Genomic DNA, 17,725 nt, shown 5'->3' with positions numbered 1-17,725 from the left:
GAACATCTATAGATCTGCATTCTAAGATAATCATCGTACAATACGTTAACAATGAATTACAACCATAAAACAATAGATTACAAGTCCTATATCTCCAAATATTGCGCGAAAAACATACTGTCTTTCTATGAGCTTGTAATTTGACCACACGTCTCGAAATAATAACTCTTTGTTAAAACGGCAAATTTAACGACAAGGTTGTCAGTTATTTGTGACGTAAAGCAGGGATAAAAATGAATATATTAGATGTTAATTTTGATTGCTAAAATACCAGCAATACTTCTCCTTATATAAATGAACTTTGACCTGATCAGTTTATTATATTAGATTATATGCAATATTTCTAATAAAGTTATCTGGACTTCGTGTATATTTCCTGCAGAATATTTTTGTTGTTGTTGTTGTTGTTGTTGTTATAGGGTTTAAGGCCATTTTTCAGCACAAGATAGGCTACACATGGCGGTCAGTATTAATGGTGGAGGAAGAACCAGAGAAAACCCTAGGAAGGAACCACCGACCCACGAGAAGCTACCGGCAAGCTTTCTCACATTTCCACATTGGCCGAGCTCGAGACTCGAACCCACGCAGACAGAGGTGAGATGGCAGTGATCCGTGACGGAGAGCGCTTTAGACCACTCGGCCACGAATATTTTTGTAGGGAAGTGATTGTGAGGACAAGAAATGAAGCAATTTTCAAATTTTCGTTTATTTTTGGTTTAGTGTTTTATGACACAGCAACACAGATAGGTTATTTAGTACCAAAGCAAATGGAGTAAAGTGCCTTGCAAATTAAATGTCGCGGTAAACGATGATCGGATTCGAAACCACATCCTTTGGTCGTGAGTATGGCATGCTACCTAATGAACCACCGCAGCTTCTGTTCAGTCGTATCTAACAGCATACCGGAGAACGTATCAGGCCAATTCTTCATCGTTCAAACAGCAGAGGGTTACTGGCGTTGCTGGACAGTTCTGATTTTCTGATGCTTATGTCAAGTGGAAGAAAGTTAGCAGTGGAGCCGCTCTTTCGTTGTACACAAAACTAAGCATGAAATGGTCGATGTAAAAAAATATTGTAAAAGAAAAGCTATATATAAGTAGCTAAACTGTAAGTTCCAATATTTTAGAAGAAAATACTTACATAACCGTACATTGTAGGCCTGCCCAATGTAAATCGTATCATCATGTACTGTTTGGTTGGGAATAAAACAAATGTATATTAACTTTACAATCCGTAAATGCACGTGTCGCCCGTGTCTCGAAGCGAGCTCCAGTCACAGGGAATAAAGATACTAGTCAATCAAACACCAATGTTGACACAAATTATATAGACAGACAAACAGTGCGATTACGATGTCTTTTCTTTTGGCGAAATTCGTCCCTGAGGAGACTACAGTTTATCGCGTGCTAAAATCGTCTGATCCGTCGTTCCATAGGATGTTCCTCTGAGAAAGTGTATGGAAAGTCTGCTGGAAACTTTCTTGTCAAACATGAGTTAAGTCCATTTTCAAAAACAGTGAATGCTTTGCTGATGCGACCTCCTTAATGCAGTGACCTATTCGATTTAACTTAGCATGCACAGACATGTTTATAAATCATGGCAAACATTATGCAATGACTGATTTTAATGAATTAATGGAAACATCAGATACAGACAAATCCAAAAAATTAAACATTGACCTGATACATAGAATAGCCACTCGGATCTTGACCATTGTCCTTTGAAGAATTTAGCTGATATGGGTGTTCACTATCATTTGCGAACACAGTCAGACGTTGTCAACAAATCTTTGGTCCCCTTTTCCCTTGACGAAATTGCAAACATTAAGTCTCACCTGATGCAATATTCTGTACAGGCAAGAAAATAATGATCGACGGCCTTTTTATTATTATTATTATTATTATTATTAGTAGTAGTAGTAGTAGTAGTAGTAGTAGTAGCAGTAGTAGTATCATCATCATTATTATTATTATTATTATCACCATTATCATTATTATTATTATTATTATTATTATTATTATTATTATTATTATTATTCACTATTATAAAGAAACAATACCCTGTTAACGTAAACTCACGGATTTCGCTAAGCATATAGTGCAGAACTATTCGAGTAGGGGAAGTTTGCATCCACAGTTTGTTGTTCGTCTCCAAATTTATGTAAAAAAAAAAAAAAACATGCGCGTCTTCACCGCTTGTTATTTCACATTTTAAATTAATTGTTATTATTCCGATCACGTATAAAAGAGGTTTCCCTCAAATGTGTGCATGGTTCACACACCACTTTTAGGATATAGCCTTGAAAGACAAGAAAGTAAAATGACGCAATTATTTCTACATGGCTTGTGACTAATAGCTTGCGGATGAAAGAGCAATTTTGATTTATATTATGACATAAATATGGTAATTAATTAATTAATTAATTAATTCATTCATTCATTCATTCATTCGTTCGTTCATTCATTCATTCATTCATTCGTTCGTTCATTCATTTATACGTTATTTCATTCATTCATTCATTCATTCATTCATTCATTCATTCATTCATTCATTCCACCAGTTTGTCAATACCTATAGGCCTGATACATATATTAATATTGGTCATATACAATGAATTATTGTTACTTTTATACCGAGCATTCAAACATGCCAAAATCAAGAAACCTAATAACATGAACTAAAAATAAATTATTATTAATATAATTACCCATCAAATGACCTTTTTTTCCTCTAGTCAATATAAATTTATTAACACGTTTAAACGCCCAAAGTGTAGAAAGCACATCATTGTATAACTTAATTAGGGGGCGGGGTAGCAAGGGCGTGTAGGCAGTCGAACCCACTTTTCCCTCTAAATATGTGCATTTTTAAGAACTAAACAAATGTTATGAAATGATTGGCTATTTCATCAAAAGCAACCACTGTTCACAGAATAAAACCCTGTAGAGATCATGGATCGATATCTGATTTCACAATCTAGTGAGCTGTAAAAAGCTTTATACGAGGGAAATAGAAATTATAAGTTTTTTATGGAGACAGTTATTATGTACGCAATAAATTTTGAGTATTCATTTAAAGGTCTTTCGTAATATTGATATGTGAAAACTTCAAATTCGTTGTTCTTATAAAAAATGAAACGTGTGCGGAAGTGACGTGTAGGAGGAACTTGCAAGTCTCTAAGTGGAGATTATAGCTTAAGTGTTACTTGCGAAAGATTATCGAATTAGTATTAATCCTATGCAGATTTAGGAATTTAAATCACTAATTCAACATCTACAGTCAATATAGTTACCTGTGGCTAAAATAAATAAAAGGCAAAAAAAAAAAAAAAAAATGAATTTAAATGGTAGCCGAAGATTCAAGAAAATACGTTATATCGCCCAGAGGATTGCTATGTTTTTTTGTTTTTTTTTTTGTTTTTTTTTTTTTTGGGGGGGGGGAGCAGATATAAGGAGATATTTCGTGAGTGAAGTGGGGAACAAAATATGTCCATTTCACATGTGAATTTCCTTAAATCTACTAAAAACGTCATTTTTATTATATAAGTTTTTAAAGGCAAAACCCGTCTATTTACATGGTTTTTTTTCCTCCATTCGTTACCAATATCGATAAAAAGAAGTTCCTGAATTTATAATAATTTTAGGACAGCAACCATTTAATTTTTTTTTTAGCTTGTTCAAATAATGCTTCAAAATGTGTATTTTGTCAAAATTAATCACTGTTTTCAAATGAAGATGAAGAGAGACCATTGATGGATTGGGAGTACTTTAGAAACATCAGTTCGGTCACATGTTTAAACAAAGGATTTTTATGAGTGTGCGTTTACTTATGTGGATTTATGTTCTTTGCTGTCTTCATTTCTGCATTCAAACGTAAACTTGTGTCCATGACAAAGGGTAAGCGAGACAACACCCAGTTTTCGATTGCCACTTCATTCCAATTTCCAATTAACACTCACTAAAATCCGATTTTCCCATCCTATTCAGACAAGATTATGATTGTATTGACAGTTAGAACTGCTTTAGTAATATATTTAACCAAGCGTTTTTCCTAAAAACGTGTCCGTGTTTAGCACATTTAGACCAAAGGCTACAATAGGTGACACAATATGGAACATCAACTGATGTAAGTTCAGTCATTAACAATTTGCAAGATTCATATGGAACACTAATTTATAAAAGTTAATATTTGAAGTGCACGTGTTTATCAACTTTTATGGCGCCTCCTTATTAATTAAATAAATTTATACTTAATTGTCTACATTCCTTACACATTTTAAGATTTGTTCATCCTGACCGGGGGCGGGGAGGAGTAGTAGAAGAAGAAAAATATATGAAATACAGATTTTGATAACATACATAATGGCATATATATTTCCTAAATGGTAAAAGAAAGTAGTTCCAAAAGTTATATCGCCACTGTGGCGATATAGCTTTTCTCCAACTGATATATTTCAATATCTCATTACGAAATCTTAAATAAATTGCCTCATCCTATTCTCAGCTCGTTAAGGATGTACAATGTACATACATTTTCAGTCCTTTATATCACGTGACTCACAAAGAGAGAAAAGCAATAAAAATATATGTATATTTTGTCAAAAGTATTACTAATAGCTATTTAAAACGTTGCAATTTTTTGAAAATAAATGTAAACGTTGTAGATCGATCTTCTGTTGGCTTGTTGATAACATCTAATGAAACATTGGCATGCGGATCTTGTTGAAGCGCAATCATACGAAAATTTCGCCAATCGATAAACACAAATTTTGACAGCAAAAAAATGACGCCCAAAAGGTGACGCAGACTGAAAGAAAAACCGAAAAGGGAGATAATATACAAGATGGTTTCAAAGAAATCTCAGAGGTCAGACCTAAAGGATACACTTGTAGTGTTGAAGTATGTTACAATACATGTATTATGCACGGAGATGGATACTTTAAGTTGTTAGAACTTGTGCTCAGTCCCATTGTATCATATTTTGACAATAAAATATGTTGAAACTAATGACCGAAAAGCGATTCAAAATAGGAAATTAAAAGATTTGTTGGAAAAGCAACATACTGAACACATTGTAACTAGCCCAGACAAAAGCAATATTAGTGGAACGGTTTAACAGAATCTTTGTTGATAAGATAATGGAAGCATTTTACTCAAAATACTAACAGAGAATGGGTTTACCTTTAATCAATGTTAATTAATAAATAAAACTTATCACCGAATAATAGTCATGACTACAGTTGAAGCAATCAGGGAAGATAATTGAACAAAATTATGTATGACCTTATTCGGTTAATGGTAACTGACGCATTTTGAAGAATGAATAGGTGAAGTAGTTAGAATTTCACAAGACAATTTTTTACAAGGTTCTTATCAGTACTGAAGAAATATTTAAAATCAGGCAAGTAATTGAAGGTAATCTAGTCGTTTACAGATTTACTGACTTAAATAGAGAGGATTTGGATGCCAAGTATTACGAGCACGATTTATATCTATAGAAATAACATTATGATATGTAAAAATGTAAAAAGTTCAAATGACCCTGATACTGTTTATGGCTTTGCTAGATTTTACTGATTATTGTTTGATTATGGAGAGTCGGTGTTGGGAAGATATTTCTCATCTCGAATAATTAACCATTTTCTTGGAGCTGATTTTGTAATGTACAGTATTCACGAGACTTTAGGACAGCATGGATTAGTTTCATAAAATGGACCCTCCTTAATTTCTTGATATATGAAATTCTCTGGATATGTTTTACGAAACGTGTGTAGTAATTTGATATATGAATGATTCTTTGTATGGGGTGTTTAGGTCGTGTGTTGCATTTGTGAAGTACTAATATTAGGCTCGAAAAGGCTTACTAATAAGTCATACAAAAGTGAATGAAGACAAACACCATGCAAGTGTGAAATTAGAGTATCGCAAATTTGTCGTCATCGGATGAATAGGGAACATTTCTGTAGTATTTTGCGCGTTTAAGAAATTTTCAGTTGACAACAACTCTTGTCTTAAGGTCTTTGAAAATAGGGAAAGCACTATCACGCCACTCTCATACAGGTCTTTGATTCTCTTGGCATGAGACCATTTGCGTATAACAATATGATGTAAGTTAAGCATGGATGTATAGTTCTAAGTCGTATAACGTCAACCGTCGAACAATTAGTTAATATATTATCGTCGATCTCTCCTGATGTACTTGTTAGCAATAACAAAACCAAGATATTAACAGCCCTGTGTCTGGGTATTTATTTATTTACTTACACATCTGACCTAAATAGACTCTTTTAGAAGAGCTTGAAGTGGTGCACCTATTGTACTACTTGAAATATGCTGATACCTTGTCAAAACATGCACGATCATTTCTTTATATACAAAAGTATTAAAAAATGTACAATAATACAATTTTATTGAAATGATACAAATTTGAAAATTCATTTAACGGTTCAAACCATTCATGGCATATGCTTCAACATTTTGGTAATTTCTTACATCTGACTCGACTTTTCTTATTCTAACCGAGTTTTCAATTGAAGCTGTTGAAATGTGACAAAGACAGCCTTGAATATATTCTTTGCTGAAGCATTAACAATAATTTCACAACAGATATTGTCAAGAATCCTTGATAAAAGTCTACCTTTGATGAGTATTTCTTTCTTTCCTTTTGGTCTTATGTTCGGAAGTATTGGTTGCGGTGACCGTGTTATAATCACGGGATCAGAGATAAACATAATCAAACAACAACAAACATACAGTATAATTTCGTCTGGATTAATACACTCCATTTCCCTGACCCTCGGCTCCAAGCTCCACTACAACACTCCAGTTGCATTTTACACTAAGCAAAATTAATCTGCCATTACGTCACTGATGAATGAAATTCCTCGTTGGTTAGTTGGTGCGATGCCAAAAGAGTATAGCAGACGACACCGTATGTAAATCGTTCTTTATGCAGTTTAGCAGTGAATTTACAATAACGGTGTTTTCAGGCTTAATTTCGGGACTACGGTGGATATAGCACTGGACCAGTGGATATTTCATTTGCACATATTTTATTCCAAAAAGCAAAAATTTGCTAATGAAAGATTTTCACCATATCTGACATTCCAGTCAAAGTCGACTTGTCCATACTTAAATCCGTTGCAGACTTATATTTGAGAAGCAAACATGACCGTAATTTAGATTCAAGTGTGTTCTGTATTTGTGTATACCGTGGGATAAAGTTCTAATTATGTAAAAAATAAAATTAATTACGGACCTATTTGCCCTTTGCGACAACTTCAGGCTATCGTCATTTCAATTTTGGCGTCATCTTGTCGATTTCTATCATAGATTTATACACATGTACCATCTAAAGTTCACGAAGTAATGACCCTCATGATACTGGCCTACAATGCAGACGCTGATATCGTTTATCAGATTAATTCGAGATTATCAAAATCTTTGATCAGTATTCCATCCAATCAGACTCTCGCGGTCTGAGGTAAACAATGGGGTATCAAATGGGACAAATCAATCATACCCTGATGCAATTTGAAAGTTGATGCAAGTAGGAAAAACTAATTGTTCTACATTCATCCAGTTTATATAATTGTGCATTTATTTATTTTCTATTTATTCTTTCTTAATTATATACATACTTTTAAGTAAACAATGAAAACAAATAAATTTTAAAACGTAGCGTTGCAATAGCTTGCAATAGTCATAGTGCAAGAATATGTCACGATCATTCTCTTTAATAATACTGAATTTTTTAAAGCTACGTTCAAAATCCAAATCACATACACACACACATGTACGTCTGACACTGAAAACAATGATTTTTGAACATATTACCTTGTTTTCTATCTACGCCAAATCACTGAATCATTTTTTAAAAAAAAATAATTTAGGCAATAAATAAATAAGGAATATCAAGAAAAATAAATGATAGCTCCAATCTTCCAGATTCAATGCAAACTTAAAAGCAGAGTTCCGAAACTGTCTATGTATTAAACTATATTAACAAATGCATAGAAAAATCCAAGCTCTTTTAATAATATTGCCAATGTTAGTATATTTTAATTAGCATAATAAAGGCATGGTTAGGTAATTATAAGACTTTGACAATGATTAGTTTAAACAAGTTCATAAAAGCAATCACACACGCAAACCAGATGATCTGTACTCCTTATTCCGGAAATTCTTCGAGCATTAAGAAAATTAAACTTTTAGTTCCAATATTTTTAGGTGAATTTAGTAACCACAAATGAACTGTTACGAACAAGTAAGCACAGATGATACAGTCGATAATTTCGTACCTAACTTAACACAGAACCTTGATCATTTTAATATCTTAACTACTTAAACTGGCGTAACTACGGAAACTGGCGTATACAGCTTTCAGATGATTCATAAAGAAATGATAATTCTGACGAACATTTTTAAGAATTATTTATTTATCTTTTTGAAAAGTTAAAACTGTCGATAACATGTCAGTCTCTTGGAGAATTTATAAAAAAAAATTATTTCTTGGTATTTTCTTAGTGTATGCTTTATTATGGAAAAGAAAGGTTTGAATATCTTGTAATTATTTGCTGAATAGTGCGTTTCAAAATAAAAGTCTGGAAATCTTATCTTTTGTTATAGAAAGCGAAGTATATGAGTCTATGTATAAAACAGCTGTATATATTTTTCTGTTTCTGTCTGTTCACATGTATAGTTTATTTAGCGAAGGTTCAATGTTTATTTCATATTACAACACAGGCTAAGAGGTGATGGGCTTGTTTTTCCGAACTACAAGAAATGCTCTGAACCATCCATGGCCCCACTCCGCTCATCTCTACATTCCTATTGGGTGGAACGCAAAACGTGAACAACGCTATCTATTTCACCGATTTCAGCAACATCCTAGCCAAGTCCTACTTTCAATTTCTATATACCCCCCTAGGCGCCCCTAAGAAATAATTTGATTGGTTCCTACTAAACGATACTGATTTTTATGTATGATCATATATTCAAGCGGGAATCCCTCAGTGTTGTGTGTCATGTAAGAAAATAGCAAAACGAAAAGTCCACAATTTGGGGGAGAAAATTAAATAATATGGTATATAAATACATATGTAACTTCGAATTCAAAACAGAGAGAGGAGAGATAGAGACAGAAAACAAACAGTTGTATTAATCATAGTCAAGATAGTAACGCTTTATTCAGAAATTATTCTAATCTATAACGGTCGAAAGCATCATCAGTGTATTTACTAGGGTGAACATTTAGAAGCCGAAAATGACAATTTGTGAGTATCATCATAAATGGAAAAAAAAATATTTATTTCGTCGCAAGGAATTAGATAACAAGATAAAACCTTGAAGGTGCATATAGGATCTCATCTTGGCACCATCAGTAGCAAACTAGCTGAATAAAATCTATGAGAAATCAATTCACATATACGGAATGCTTTCGGACTGCTATAATCAATATCTACAAATCGTTAAAACACTGCCTTTTCACTCACTGCAAGATATTAACAAATCAATTATATATATAAAACGACTAATATATTAACATAAGCTGGAGTGGATTTAATCACCTACAGGCATTATTTATCTATTTTTTAAATTTATTAAATCAGTTTTGACGGTACTAACATGCAATCAATGTTTTAAATTTAACATTCTTTCATTAACCAATGCTGTATATCCTCATATAAAAGACTTCACAATAGTACAAAAATGTAAGTATTACTAAGTTTGTACTAAATAGGAAATCCTTGTGGTTTCGTGCAATTATTCTTCAAGAGGCCCTCATTAACGTAGCTTACCATAAATATATTTGTATCAAGCATCATGTGAGTTTTATTCATGCATTCTTTCATCTTCATTTGTCACTCTCCATGTCAAATTTCCATGGAATGACTACTACATCATTGCTTGAAGCAATGGTTGACGGATTTGTGCCGTTCGGTGTACTTTAGCTCCTTTTGTTAAAATGAGACACTTAGGGTCAATTGCAAAGGTCAAAGTCTAAATATAACTTCATCTTAGGAGCATTGTTTTCTTCGCTCACATAGTGGCTACGTTATAACAAGCTGATCTATGTTAGTATCACACCGTGTTTACCATACAACACCGAATTGGAGATGGTTATAATGTAAAACATACCCACGAAGCAGATAAAATATACCGTCTTATTATCTCTGAATGCGTGGCTTGAATATATCAACAAGAGTTTATAGGGAGCTGTTTGATTGTTTTTTTTCCCTTCTTCTTTTCTTTTTATACTGTTTAATTACAAAACGTTTTAAAAGCAGATTTCTACAATGATCGATCATGTCTTTCATTTCTTCATACGCCATATTTTTAAATATTGAAGATAACAAGTTTTCTTATGAATATTTCGACGGTGTCACACACAAGCAAACCCAATTATTTATTTTATTATACTCTATCATGAAAGTATTCTGGGAAGTTTGAGCGTGAACATGGCAGTTATTATTTTAATTCATTTTAAATAGCCAGTCTTTGAAGAGGTTTGCTAATATTGAACTAAGTATTTCACTGATTCATTCATTTTTTTTCTTCTTGATTTTCACGTGTTCAGAAAATGTAATGTTTGTCATGGGCTTTTATCAACTGGTTGATTTAGCATATAAAGATATTGGATTTATTTATTTATTTATTTATTTATTTATTTATTATTTCCAGATGGAGGAATCGTATTAATTGCCATGCTGTGGCCAACTTCTATGCTCCGCGGTGTTCCAGTAATGGTTTCAAGGTCAACAGAAATAATACAGACGTCACCCTCTTATAATCAACCTATTATGTATCAACCGGGGTCTTCTACTGGCAGAATATTTGAAGAGGAAACCCACCAGTCAGGTTCCACCTTAAATTCAACTCTACTATCTGGGTCTACAGAAGGGTCACAAAGTTCCTTTTCTATAACTGCTATCACGCCAAAATCAATCGGGTCGACTCTTAGTCCGGGCCATTCAGTACAAACAGCATTAAACACCGAATCATCCTCTAACAAAATAGTATTAACTTCCAGCAACACTATTTCCAATATTGATCAATCAGCGAAAATCACAATGGACGTGAATCCAGTTTCAGTGCAAACAACAGAAAAAGCCAATACGTCTGTCAACCAATCCTTTTCATCTACAGATGCCGACGGACAAACCGTTACTCAGTTACTAGATGATCCCAAGACAGACGACACATTAGAAATTACAAATAATTTTGACTTTTCAAGCAAGTCTGATGCCACTAACTTTCATATAACAGACGTCACAACTTCTACAACAATCGTTTCTCACGATACTAGCATCAGACGTCTTGTAAAGCGATCCACGGGAGAGAGAGTTACGAATGAAATGCCTAGAAGTTCTTCCAGTACCCTAACACCAGACACAACAGCAACATCTGAAATCAGCACCGCGGGCGTAACTAGCACGTCTGGAACATCCGCAGACATAAGCCACAGAAATCTGTCCCCGACAGAAGCAAGCACTCTACCAGAGAGCAAAGGTCAAGACAGTTCAACATCATATTTTGCAGATGATAGTATGCTGACTTCGTTTTTTACAAGCACGTCGAAATCACGTTACCTGTCAGTCATTGCCAGATCTCTTTCTGCAGCTGCAGATTTATCGAAAAGCAATGCTATGATTAGTGTAAGTGTGGCACATTTAGTGTATATCTACATGTATCCGTCCTTCTCTTGCTGTGTGTGTGTGTGTGTTCTATATGTCCTGTCGTATCACTCGTAAATACAATGATCACAAAACACCTACGGCTGATTATTTTCCCAACGTTCATTTGAGTTCTAAATCTTCCAGCTCCAATATAAATCACTTCAGGATATAAGAAAAAGATAAAATAAAAAAGTAGTATAGATTACCGTGTGTGTTTTCCCTGAAATGAGACAAGCAAGCTCGTGTTATGCGATTTCTTTTTCCGCGCAGTTGTATATGGCTAATACAGACACTTTCAACGGTTTATTCTTACTGACAGTGGGTAGGCGTTAGTGTTGTCTTTATATTTCCAACTTTTACAGAACAAAACTATTTGAACCTAATCGAAATAAACAAATTTGTAAATTCTGTATTCTGTTTATGTTTTAATCTCGCTTTCCCTATCAACTGATTCTCTTACCGCCTTCAGTATTATTGTTATAGTCTTTTCAATTTATTTTTCAGTGCACAACTATTCACAATGTTCCACAGCCAATTTGTGAACAAATTTTCAACGCAAGTATGCTGAAAGAAAGCGAAAACGTGACCTGCACAAACATCAAGGTAACCCTCCCTTCTCTCTCTCTCTCTCTCTGTCTGTCTGTCTGTCTCTGTCTGTCTGTCTGTCTGTCTCTCCCTCTCTCACATGCTCTCGCAAGAAACGTAGAAAAGGTGACTTCTTTCATCTATTCCACAAATCAACGGAGTAGATAACAAACATTGTTCTTATAGTCTATTTATTTTTGTTTATTTCAGTTTAAAAATTAAAATCTTGTAATTTGATAACCGCCATGTGAAATGTTCCGATTTACATAAGATAAGCCAATATGACATAACAACAACGACCATATTGATTGCGATAGCCGATTCTGGTCAGTCATAATCGAGGACACACAAAGCTCAACACCTGATATAGTTTATCTTCCTTAAACGATGCTTGCGAAATATGTCAACAAGCCCTCAAATAATTAGAGGATATTTGAAGCAAATTGAAACTCGCCAAATATTTCGATTCTTTTGCCTTGTTATTTACAATGAATATGCGGTTTTTATTCCGCCACATACTTTCTCATCTCTGTGCACGTACATAAACGTTTTTTTTTTACCCCTTTACTTTTCATCTGTGAACGGTCTTAAACATAGTTTCTAATTCACACTTTTCTGCCTGTACGAAGTACATCCAATCTAATAGAGAATACGAAGGAACGCTATAGCAATGTCCATTTTCTTCACAGAGTTCGTTTACGCATGCGCTGCAGATGATCAAGTCCGCCTGGGTCAGAGCTTCATATTTCTTCTCGTCTGGGGTGGGAAAATATCCCTTTATGCCATTTCTGAAAACCGCCGCCTTTTACATCGAGCAAATCGTAAGTATATATCTATAAATATCAGGCTAATTCGGTAATGAGACGCAATGGATTTTTAAAACTGATGGAAGATGGAGCTCTTTAAAATTATAGTTTTATCATGAATTAAGGATGTTTAAGTAATATCAAATGATGATTGAACTATCGGAAAAGCATCCATATATATACTATTATTACTATCATTTGAAGCAGTATTAATTTATCATCCTCTTACATGCCCCTGTGTGGGGTCAGAGGCTGTATTATGAAATTGTTTTATGTGATGTCATATTATAATCCGTACTACTACTACTACTACTGCTACTACTACCGCTACTACTATTACTACTACTAGCATATCTCATCCACTACCGTAATTATTATTATTATTATTATTATTATTATTATTATTATTATTTCTTGCAGGGAAGCATCTCTGGTTTGCCTATTTCTAGCACGACTCCCCTTCCCACAAGAACATCGGTACCGGATTATGACCGCGACCTGCGTTTTCTTGGTGAATTGTATTCCCAAATTAAACTGGTGGACTCAATAATGGTGCAAATACGATCATGCTTCACTATTTCATAAAATACTTTTCGTCTTTAAATATATTTACACAATTTTATAAAACGATTACATTTTTTAACGATTTTAACGACATGGTACCTAAATATGTGTTCATCATCTGGACATTATTATATAATTTATTACACGTCATGTTCACTTTGTAAAAGGTCTTCATATTGTTTCAAATGGCATATTTATTGACAATTTGCATTTTATATTTTACATGTCTGCTGATTTTTTGTTGCATATATTATTTATTCTTCTGAATAATTGCTCAATAATTTTAATTATTTTATTTCTACATTGTTCAAACCTTGAATCAAGTCCTGGACCGAATATGTACTAAAAATGCGTTTTTGATGCAAGACGTAAGGATTGTGTTCATAATTCATGAGTCAAAACATGGATCGATGTTCTTCTATTCAGCTATATTTTTTGGAATCCGCTTTGTCGCTAAAGTTTCCCCACAAGATTTGTATTTTTCTACTGATCTCAACTAAATATCTATTTTGTTATGTGGACCATATTTACTTCTCACTATTCACATGTACAAAACTTGTTCATTTTTGTATGTTTTGCTACGTGGCGTTTTGCATTGTCTCGTGTATCTGGTAGTTTTGGATTGAAGTTTATTTTAGCTTGTTTTGCAAGTGTATAAATTTAATTCCAGCATATTTCAGTACTCGCCAACAAAATAGGAGTAAGTAAAAGGTATTAAAACAGCAAATCTAATTCGAACAAATATCTCCAGGCCAAAATTAAATGATCGACAGTATAGAACAATATTTATTCATATCTAGCCCAATACTACCCGATAGACAATACAGATCAATCATTGCATCATTTATCAACATCATTGTCAGAAATTGAACAATATTACAATATATAAAAAAAATTAAAAAATAATAATAAAAAAATATTTTAAAAATATTAAAAAACACGTTGATTCTGCGACCAATCAATAGTGTCCTCCATTTTAATTTGTGCGTGCGTGCGTGTGTTTATGTGTGTGTGTGATCATTTGCTATTTAAGATTGAAAACACCTATATTTTAAAGATGATGTATAATTATTATATTACGTAATCCATTTTGTAATAGTGATTTTAAAAGTCGTTATCCATGTGTCATAGTCATACATCTTGTTCAATATTTCATAGTGGTATAAAATCTAAACATTTTTCTATGTAAGAGTAAAGGAAAAACATTGACGAACACATTTCAGAAACTATATTTTGTATAAGACTATGTCTTATATTATGCGTAGTACTTTAAAAGTACAATTTTTAAATTTTTTGTTAGTTTTGTACGCGAGGGTTGTTTATGTTTCCATCCATTTACAGTATATTTTTTTAATAAAAAGATAATTTTAGAACTATAGTGTTTGTGTCTTCTGTATATTTTCTATGTAACGAGTTTTGGTTTGCAATATTAAAAAAAATAAACAGTGAAAAAGGTATTAAAAGAAGACAAAACGTGAAAAGGATAGAAAAGAAGGAAAAAATTAAAGCATGAAGAAAAGCAAACAAATATTAACCAACTATTTCACTCTGCCATGTTAATGTGTTTTGGAGTCTACCGTCTGTCTATCTGCTACCTCCCTCCCTCCCTCCCTCCTTACTGATCCATCGATCTATCGATATATCTATCTATCTATTAATCCATCTATCTATCTATCTATCTGTCTGTATGTCTGTCTGTCTGTCTGTCTGTCTGTCGGCCTGCCTGCCTGCCTGCCTGCCTGCCTATCTATCTATCTATCCATCCATCCATCCATTTATTTATTTATTTATTTATTCATTTATCTATCATATATTTAATTTCCTTCAGTTTGATGTATGATTTATGGGTGTTTAAGGTTATAGAGTATACAGCTTGGCCTTACGTCAGATGTGCACCTCTAAAAAAAATGCTAACTAAGAAAGATAGATAGATAGATAGATAGATAGATAGATAGATAGATAGATAGATAGATAGATAGATAGATAGATAGATAGATAGATAGGTAGATAGATAGAGTTTTTAGAAAGTGTGTGGATAGGATTTTCAGATGATTACCGTAATATTGAGTGAAAAGTAAAATGAATTTGTTTAGAACCTAAAAAGGGAGGTAAATTTTAATGTATATTGAATATTCTGCTATGAGTTACTTTCCTTGTATCTAACCATTTAGTTTGTTATTGTTTTGCCTGAATTAATCAATTAAAAAAATGATGAGAGAATTGCAATAAATAAAGATATACAATCATTTATTTAACTGTAGCTACTTCTTTCTTAAAATATTCTCTAAAGAGCTTGTATATATTAAAAAATATTTCCCAAAAATGATATGTATTTAAATTGCCTATACTTTTGAAGACCGGGGTTGGGGTGTGTGTGCTATAGCTTGCTCCCTACTAGTGGGATGATACTGCTAGCATGCAGACCAGAACCCCCACCCCATCCCCTTACCAAGATATGATCAAGCCATATCATAGGATGAAATTTCCCCTTTCTTGGGAAAGAAAAAAAAATAAGATAAAAAAAATATAAAAAAAATTATTTAAAAAAAATACTTTGTAATTTAACAATCATGAAGAAAAAAATACAATTTTTTTAAAAATATTATTATTCAGTGGAGAAACCTGTTTAGAGTTCTCTATATCTAAAATTTAAATAAATACAATTCTTAACTAACTTAGAAAACGTATAGACTAAATATACAAAGATAAAGGGAATATACAGGGAACCTACATGGGGAAAGTAAAGACGATGACATCATGGGGCTAAGTCACATGGCGCTACGCGAAGTGGACAGGCCCATGAAAGAGTTTTGAAAATACCCCATGTAGAACATAAACAGACAAAACACATACATAAAACACAAACAGGGGCTATTTCATAGTTAATATTTAACTAACTCTTTCTCTATCTTAAAACCATACAGCTCCCGTACTGTATGGTTGACCAATCCACAAGTGGGTAAATAAACAATTTTGGATTCTTTCTAAAAAATAATTAGATAAATTAATAAAACGAGGCCTAACTCGACTAAGGAGAAACACATTGAAAATAAACATACATATAATATAGCATACACACAATATAGCACCACTACATATAGCATACACTGAGACCTAGGCGACCTCTAGCAAAGGTCACAAAAAATTCAAGGGAAGGAACTTCGAGCAAGGTGGAAAAAAAAAAAAAAACAGGCTCGGACGAACAACCCTTTAGATGACACTAAGGAAAAATAAATACCCCATAAAAAATTCTAAGACTAAATTTTTGATGTAAAATTCTGTTTTAAATAAAACATACAACATATCTGAGGGGGAAACACAAACATAAAATACTTTTTTTTAGTTTTTTGGAAATGGGGGTGGGCATCTGTCTGGTGCCCCCTCCTACCCCCCCCCCAAAAAAAAAGTAAGGCAGATTCTTACGAGCCGTATGAGAAAGTTTCAGCTGAAATTTATATGTCGTATGTCGAGAAATCCAATATCACGTGTTGGATCAAATTTCATGTCCTTAAAGTTACATTTTTAGATCGAGATTTTAGATTTTATATGTTGAATTATACTGTGGTGGTTTAAAGTTCTGTGTGCTATGTCGACGTTTTACAGTGTATCTTTTGAATTACACAGCGGTGGATGAAGTTTCAATATCACATGTCGAGAATCCCTAATTCTCAAGTTGTTTGTGATGAAAGTTCCATTTCATATGGCGAGTATTTAGATTTCATCTGTTGAATTTCACATTAATGAGAAGCAGCCTCCTTGTTTAAAAATAAAGCGGTCCGTTCACGAGAGCGACCTCTAGCGAGGAAATTTATTGTAATTCTCGACATGTGAATGGTAAGTTTCAAATTAAATGCATGAAATGTAATGGAGCATCATAATTGACTACACGAATGATGTATCTTAATACTCGATGTTATTTTGAATTGTTACGGTGGACATTGTGTAATGTTACTTTTAACACCAACACATCATTTCACCATATAAAAATGGCAAATCTGGCAAACACGATAACATGTCCAATCACCGCTATGTAATTCAACAGACACAATCGAAAAATTCAACATACGAAATGGAACAATCACAGTACAATCAC

The 17,725-nt window shown here is 33.3% G+C and overlaps 1 protein-coding gene across 1 annotated transcript; it reads left to right on the top strand.

Annotated features, from left to right (window-relative positions):
* Positions 1-9,132: 9,132 nt before the first annotated feature.
* Positions 9,133-15,005, top strand: LOC149785084 (uncharacterized). Its single transcript, XM_089931183.1, has 5 exons — positions 9,133-9,274; positions 10,683-11,656; positions 12,182-12,280; positions 12,952-13,083; positions 13,489-15,005. Exons 1-5 carry the CDS (start codon positions 9,265-9,267, stop codon positions 13,651-13,653), a joined length of 1,380 nt encoding a protein of 459 aa, XP_089787309.1. The 5' UTR covers positions 9,133-9,264; the 3' UTR covers positions 13,654-15,005.
* Positions 15,006-17,725: the final 2,720 nt, after the last annotated feature.

This window comes from Sinohyriopsis cumingii, chromosome 13 (genome assembly GCF_028554795.1).
Source record: "Sinohyriopsis cumingii isolate HCF-2022 chromosome 13, ASM2855479v2, whole genome shotgun sequence".
Taxonomy (NCBI): domain Eukaryota; kingdom Metazoa; phylum Mollusca; class Bivalvia; order Unionida; family Unionidae; genus Sinohyriopsis; species Sinohyriopsis cumingii.
Note: the sequence above shows the minus strand (reverse complement) of the source record. Positions and strands in the feature narration are given on the sequence as shown.